The 7,723-nt window shown below is 40.1% G+C and overlaps 1 protein-coding gene across 1 annotated transcript in view; it reads left to right on the top strand.

Annotated features, from left to right (window-relative positions):
• SFRP4 (secreted frizzled-related protein 4) overlaps positions 1–3,837 on the top strand; it is a gene marked incomplete at its 5' end in the record, with an annotated part of 8,694 nt that extends 4,857 nt beyond the window's left edge. The window contains 2 exons of the mRNA XM_009708998.1: positions 1,021–1,084; positions 3,649–3,837. Coding sequence (XP_009707300.1) covers positions 1,021–1,084; positions 3,649–3,837 — 253 coding nt within the window. The remainder of the gene's footprint in view (positions 1–1,020; positions 1,085–3,648) is intronic.
• Between the last annotated feature and the right edge of the window lie 3,886 nt (positions 3,838–7,723).

Genomic DNA, 7,723 nt, shown 5'->3' with positions numbered 1-7,723 from the left:
AGTACAACAAAAAAAAAAAAAAAAAAAAAGGGGGGGGGGGGGGGAATGAAAAGAGAAGAAGAAACAAAAGTTAAAATAGTTATAATAGTTAGCAGTAGAGGAGATACAGAAATTCCAGCATCCCTGTACAATAAAATAGTTGTTTCTAGGTTGGGGCTTAGAAGATGTGACATCAGACTGCTTAAGAATAAACTGTTTTAGAAGCTGCTTAAGGCATATACATTTAATAGATATGTTTTTGTTTTATTCATTTCATAACACCTAGGCTCAGTATTTTCATACAGGAGCTAACCAGATTTCATTGGTAGGCAGGTATTGCTGCCCATACATCTTCCACTTTAAAGTGCTTATTAAGTAGTTACATGTAGCAAATACTTAATACTGTCCTCCTGTATTTATAGGTAGAAATGGAGATGATTGTAAGTGATCAGATCATGTGTTACCATTCTTCAGCTGAGCTGTATTAACTGGTGCATGTGAAACAGCTTTTTTTTTTTTTTTTTTTATTCAGAAGTAAAATACATTAGTTTAAACTACTCTTCTGCACACAAACACACATGCAAACATATAGTGGGCATAGGTAAAAATACATGTACATATACATTTAAACAGTTTCATGGGATGTTACCCAACCCATCACTTTTTGTTACTAGTGATCAAGACGGGACAATTTTCCCCTGCAGAATAACTGCAGGTGAGGACAAAGGGCTCTAAATGTTTTCTCAGTACCAGTCATGCACTGTAGTTTTGGCTGTAAAGTCTGATTTCTTTTGAAAACTGTTTTCTGTTTTCAAACAGAATTTTAGAAGTATCAGTATAAGCATGTAGAAATCCATTAGAAACCATTTAGGGATGGAGAAAAATTTTTCTGCCTATCGTCCCATACACAGAAGCTGTCAGTACCAGTACCGGTACCGGCTGGTGCATTTCAACCTCAGTCGGTGTTAAATCATCTGGAATGACATCTCAGGAATCAAAATCAGAAATATCTATAACTTGCATTTATTTCTTAATTTTCAGGTTGATGCTTCTTGATGGGTGTCTAGTTGAAAAATGGAAGGATCAACTAAACAAGAGATTTAAGGTAAATACAACCAAAGAAAAGAATGCTGATATTCTTGGGGAAAAGTTAAACACTTTTGTTCTACTTCATCATTGAATAACTTGCTTGACTTTCAGATATCTGTAACACTTCTGGGTATTATTATTGTCACTTCAACATTTTCATACCTCATAATTACGTGTAAGTGCAAACGAAAATTTGAAAATTTCAGTCTTGCATTTTAGGGTCTCTAAAATTTTATTTCAGTTTTATTTCTATTTCATCTGCAAACTGTCCCTAAATAGGATGGTTGGATGATCTTTGTGTGAACTCTGGCTTATTACGATAATGACCCTGGGAATTTCTCTCATGTCACAGCTAAGGCAGGTGACTGTCGGATGGATGACATGCAGATGAGTATATAGTCCACATTAGGTGAGGAAGGAAGTTAAAATCCACTGCACTGGATACGTGGGCTTTGCTGCATTAAATAGTGCAGGCTGGCGACACAGACTTCTCACCAGCTACTTCCCACTAAAGACCCACTGAAAGTGCTGGGCATCCCCTCACTGGTTTTGGGGAACATTGGAAGGAAAAGTCTGTAGTAGAGAGACCTGGGAGGCAGGAGCTTTTGGGGGCTTCAGGATAGCACTTGCTATCACCGCCTACTTGTAAACTCTCTTCTTAATGGAAAGAAAGGGTGGATCGTGACAATGTCTGACTCTTCCTCACACTTCTGGAGATCGAAGAAAGTTATTTCTGGAATTCAGAAAAGGTTTCAGAGCATTAAGGACATACTTGTATATTTATTTTACTTATGAGCTGATTGGCAATTGACAGAGAGCAGGAAACAAGATGTGTGTGTCCATCTGTAGAAGCTTTGAGATTACGGATCAGCTTCTTGCAGGAAATTGTATTTGATGCTTTTATCATTCCCTTTTCTCCTCGCTTACTCATGTAAAACCTATGTGTGGAAAAGAAAACATGCTTTAAATCTTGAAAAAATAGTTACGTTGCGATAGCAGACGATATCGTGTAGGATTTAGGAGAATACTGACATATGATTCGGTCTCTTGAAATCCCTTAGCCGTCAACTTAATGGCCTGTTCCTGGCACACAGTGTGTTTTAGTGGCCTCCTCACACTGTTTTGTCGTCTCTAATTGTGTCTTGAAACCTGTTTGGACATTCATTTCCAGACTGTCAGAGACGCATGACTGACAAACAAAATACTTCTCAAAGCCTATGTCATTCCCTCCCTCTGATGTTAATAAATTGATAATTATATTAATATCCCTCTGATATTAATAAATTAAATCCTCATTTAAACATGCTTGAGTGGGACACACCTAAATGCCTGCTAATAGTTTTTGTTGTATAAAGATACATATGATGACCCTGACTACACAAAGATAGCCAGTATGGAGCTAGGTATCACAGTGGCTTCAATGCCCATCATTCATCTCTGACGACTTGCATCCAACTTTTGTCTTGAGTTACCACTTCAAACGAATGTTTTGAGCTGCCTGTGGACCACGGAAGACAGCTGTTAACATAACCACAACGTGGCTGGTCTCTTCTTTAGCCAGGACGAAAGTCTGAGTTGCAACAGGGTCAGTGCAGAGATCCTAAATCAGAAAGCTGGAGAGCACTTCTCTTGCTCTGATCATTGCGCAAAGCCCCCAGCTTTGGAAGTTTCAGAAGAGAAAGTTCGTTAATGGAGGGGAGAGGTGAGACCCTTTCCAGGTTCTACTCTCTCCCTCACTTTCCCTAAAATAAGTATTTCTGTTCCTAGAGGTGAAAGACTGCAGTCTCTGCTGCAGTGTTGTGGATCTCTGCATATTTTGGACCGCCTAACCACTTAACCTCACTGTAAAAACCTGTTTTCTAACCACTGCACTTTCAGATTTGGAAATCTGACAGCTATTCTCTTTGGTGGGCTCGTTGATCTAATTTGCTTTTCAAAATTTCTCAGGGATGCTGCTGAATAAAGCTGCAGGCGCATTGCTCACAACCATCCCGTCGCAACACTGAGCACTCACTGTGATTTCGGTGGTCACGTCCGTTGTCTGTCCCTAACATAAACTCTTTGGTGCCCAGTCCTCTCCACCCCAGGGAAAAACGGAACCAGAAAGTAAATAACACCTTCCCTTGTAGCTGTGTGTTTAAATATATATTGTGAAAGGATAATCTGCTTTCTGCAGACTTTTCTGAGGAAAAGTCAAGTAGCGCGTTCAGTAAGACAGCAAAGAAGGGGTTTGCCAAGGAGGTCCAGTGTGCGGATCCTGTCTTTTTGATGGCGTGGTGCCAGCTGCCCTGGATTTCCGAGAAGGCGAGAGACGCGCGCTCACATACGGCGTGCACACGAGATGTGTAGTTGTCATTTTCATCAACTGGTATCATGGAAATTCCCCCACCCAAGCACCCGTGGCAAGTTCCCCCTGCAGACAGCCGTAACGTACTCGCATCAATGGTTCTGCAGGACAGAGCACAAACCCATTAGAAGCAGCACTAGTATCAGTGGTTCAGGACAGCTTTGAGTAAGACATAATTATTTATGATTATGTCCTTCCCTAACTCAGCCTCTTTGTCTTCTGCCTTTCCACAGAGGTGGGAACAGAGACTGCAAGAACAAAAGCTGCGAACGGCCCGCAGTAAGAACCAGAACGCAGGACGCAGCGGTCAGAGCGGAGCCCCAAAACCATCAACCAAGAACACCAGCCCGCTCGTCAGTGGCCCCAAAAAGGCCATTAAAATAAGAAATGGCCAGAAAGAAATCAACCCTAAAAAAGTATGAGTGTGAAATTTCCAAAAGGAAAGACTTTCCCTGCACGATGAGGGTCACGATCTGGCTTGGTCGGCATGTTTTATTAATCCAGCGCTCGTCGACTTAAAAACTCGTGGCAGTTTCTACATAGACGTTTTTGCTGCACTTTACTTTTAAGAGGTTTGCTTTTCCTTTCAAGCCACTGCAAGCCCTAGAGCGTAGGTTTGCACTAATATGTGGTAGGCATATTCAAGCTGACTGAGCTTTATCTTAGGGCTCTGATTTGCAATTCTAGATAGAACCAGCCTTGGCTGCCGAGAGGTTTTAACTCCTTGTGCCGGTTGCCTGCTCTGCTTCCCTGCCAGCGGTTGGAGAGCTGCATGGGGCATCTCTTCTCTCTTCAAAAAGTGCACGGGTGTAGTAGTCTGTGAGTTAGTTAGTCTGCGAGTTAGTGAATTAGTGGTGAGCTGAGAGCCACGGCAGCCGAGGAGCCGCAGAGGGATGGTAACCTCTGGCAGACATCTCGGGCAGCAACTACGGCAGCTGCTGGAGCTGAATCTATCCGCTCTTTGGAATCGCAGCCCTTGGTCAGAGCGTTCAAAAGCATAGTTTACCAATAAGCATCTGGGTACGCGTTATGTGATTATTTTTATGTGTGTGCCAAAAATATGCTTACGGTGTTAGTATTGGATCTTGTGGGTTTGTGTAGCAAAAATGCATTGAAAGCAGACATTTAATTTTTTTTATTGTACTTCAGGCTGGCTTCTGTTGTTACTATTTCAAATATATTTAAGCATCTAATTGAAAAGAATCAGTATTTTTTAAAAGGACAGATTAAAGTGAAGCAGATCTGCAGAATTTAAAATTAACACATTTGCTGTATGTAGCTTTGTTACGAAAAGTGGAATAGAAGCATTATTCTAAACATAACTGACAGATACTGTACAGTATTAAGGAGAAGATAGGGCTTCGTGTGACTCTGTTCATGTGGATAATTTTTTATCATTTGACACCGTATTTCTAAATCTTTCTCTGATACCAAATAAATAAATAAGTAAATAAATAAGGCTTCTCCCTATTCATGAACTTCTCAGGACAACTGGCTATCTGCAGTTTTGCCGATCAGAAGGTAACATTTAGCCTGCAAAGGGTCTCAGACAAAGCAGATGCTTTTATTTATGTACTAAGTTTTACTGACTTCTGGATAGCACAGTCTGATTTTTGTTAAGAAAGAAGAAGATCACCTACATTAAGACCGTAAAAGCTCATGATAGACATCTGAAAGACCTTCAAGAATTCCTACAGTGAAACTAAGGACTGGACTTGGCAATTCTGGTATCTATAGAACGAAATGAGCATTTCTAAAATAGACAGGGTCTACATCAGGAAAAAAAAAATAGTTCTGTGTAGGTTAACATAAGGAGTTACAATTGGTCATGTCAGTTTATTGGTCTTCGTCACTACAAGAATTCCAATGCAATTTGCATGCATGAAATTTGAGGCAGAATCTGCTGGGGAGATTTTGGTAGCAGCAGTAATATACTTGGTAATATGCCAACGCAAGCTGAAGACATAGATGCCAAGTTAGGAAGCTTGAAACAAAGGGACAGAGGTGTTACAGAAAAAGACAATAATAGGTGTAGGGTAGTTCAGGGGGGAAAAAACACCCCAGCCCTCCATGATCGTCGGTTGAGCTTTGAGCAGTAGGTTAAAATATGCGAAGGTCAGCGTTTGAGTGTAGCCCTTCCTGCTAATCCTGGGCAGACGCAGAACTTTATCTCCATGGAACGTCTGCAGAATTAGAGCCAAAATTCAATCCGGGTGCCAGGAATGCTGAGCATATATTGCATCTGTCGACTTCAGTGGGAATTATGTGCGTACGACATGTCTGGAAAAACAGACCACAAACTTATGTGCCTAAATGCAGACTACAGGTGAAATCTTCATCCTGTACAATGAAATGGAAAAACTGAAATCAAAGGAGACAGAATTTCACTGCAGGTGGCTAAATTAGGTGAGTTTGAAAATGCTGACTTAAGTAAGCATGATCTAAAAGATCACTATGATTGGAAAGCTTCTAAAATAGTTTTATCTACTGTGTAGCAGGAGTTCTTAAGCTTTGATTACCTGTTGCTCCCAATTTAAAGTACCCCAATAAACATGCATAAGGTTAGCTATTAAAAATGAACGACAGTCCTATCAATGTGATGTGGAAATAACAAATATCAAAGTTGCGATATTTCACTTTAAGAAGTTTTATTGTGAACGTAGTCAAGTGCGGTGTTTGTAGAATGAAACTTTTGGAACAACTAGCTAGACTTCATAGCAACATTACATGTTATTTTACAACTGTTAAAATCAAATTTTTTTCAATTTTTGACATCGGAGAAAAAGATGTAAAAATTATTTTCTCCAGAGAATTGTCACCCTTGCTTCTGTAAGTTACCATCGTTAGACTGACCATTCCACTATGTTGGAGTCAGCTTTGATGCACCGAGCCCCGTGTTTCCAAACTCCTTGACATTTTTATGTACGCTTTATGCTGACTAATTTTCATTCTGATGTGGTAAAAATGCAGAACAAGGAAAGGCAATACAACAAAGAGCAGTGGATATCGTAATACAGAGAAAAGATGTGCAGGCAGGGGGGATGAACTCATAAGGTCGTGTGTTTTCCCAGATCCATTTTTTTTTTTCTACTTCTGCTCCCTGGCATGTGGCAAAAAAATCAGACTCACCCCTCCCCATGCACATCCATGGCCAGGTGCGGTCATTGCTGTGTTCGTGCACCCCAGCACCGGGGGCATGGAACCTCCATTTAGCAGAGTGGGCAAATAGTTCGCTGATGGACAAAGGTAATTACTGTACCTATTTACAGCTGAAAAATTAACAGGCCAAAACTTGAAGTGTCAAATATTTTTTCTCGGTGTTACAGCTGCCTTCGTACTGAGGGGCTTGGCATTTTTTTCACATAAAATAAAAATTGCCTGGAGCACCGAACATATGCTTCTAGTGCGTTTCTTACTGCCTCCCACACACATGTGCCCGGTTTAGTAAGAACTGCCATTGAATATTTTCACTGAACGTTCTAACCTCAGTTCCAAAAGAATGAAACCTGAAAAAATATTTACCCTAATTGTGCATAATTGGCACCATTTTAGAAGCTCACTGTAAATGCAAATCAGAACTCTTTTATGAACCACATTTTTAAAAGAGCCATAAACTCCCCTCCAAGACCTGAATGACCCGGTCACTTTACTTCAATTCAGTGTTGAAACTTTGTTACTTTTGCCCACTCATTGCATATAACTGAGAAATACTTCCTGTACAAATAAAAAGAAGATTTTTGCAGTCCAAAATACTCAAACAGCTCTTAAATTATTTTTTCCGGCATTGTAACCTAGATTCCAAATGAATGAAACCTGAAAAAATATTTACTCCAATTATGCACAACCGACAGGCACTTTTTGGTTGCGCTTAGTCGTTGAATGTAGATGCACATCTGAAAACATTTCCTCAACCAGATTTTTCTGGTAAACCACATCAGCTCCAATTAATTTTGTAAATAAATATAAATCCATCACTATGAGTCAACAAACATTCAAAATTGTTTCCATTTATAGTAAAAAACTAATAACTTGCAAGTTATTAATTTCTGTAGAGGTACGTTACTTCTAATTAGACCAGGTCAAGGCTCTGTAGAAAAACCACATTCATTTTCAACTGTTGGCACTGTATTTCCTCTAACATCTCTGAAATTAAACACCAGCCTTCTTGGAAGGTGAAACAGCATTTCGAACCAGCTTGTTAGATATGCAGTAAATTCAGGGGGTTCCAGGTAATCTGTTAATATCAGGCCAGCTCCTGTTGTTCCTGCCAAAAGGCTTGTGGATAAACCGGTATGGCAATAAGCATAA

The sequence above is a fragment of the Cariama cristata genome, unplaced genomic scaffold, assembly GCF_000690535.1.
Source record: "Cariama cristata isolate BGI_N322 unplaced genomic scaffold, ASM69053v1 scaffold16281, whole genome shotgun sequence".
Classification (NCBI taxonomy): Eukaryota; Metazoa; Chordata; class Aves; order Cariamiformes; family Cariamidae; genus Cariama; species Cariama cristata.
Note: the sequence above shows the minus strand (reverse complement) of the source record. Positions and strands in the feature narration are given on the sequence as shown.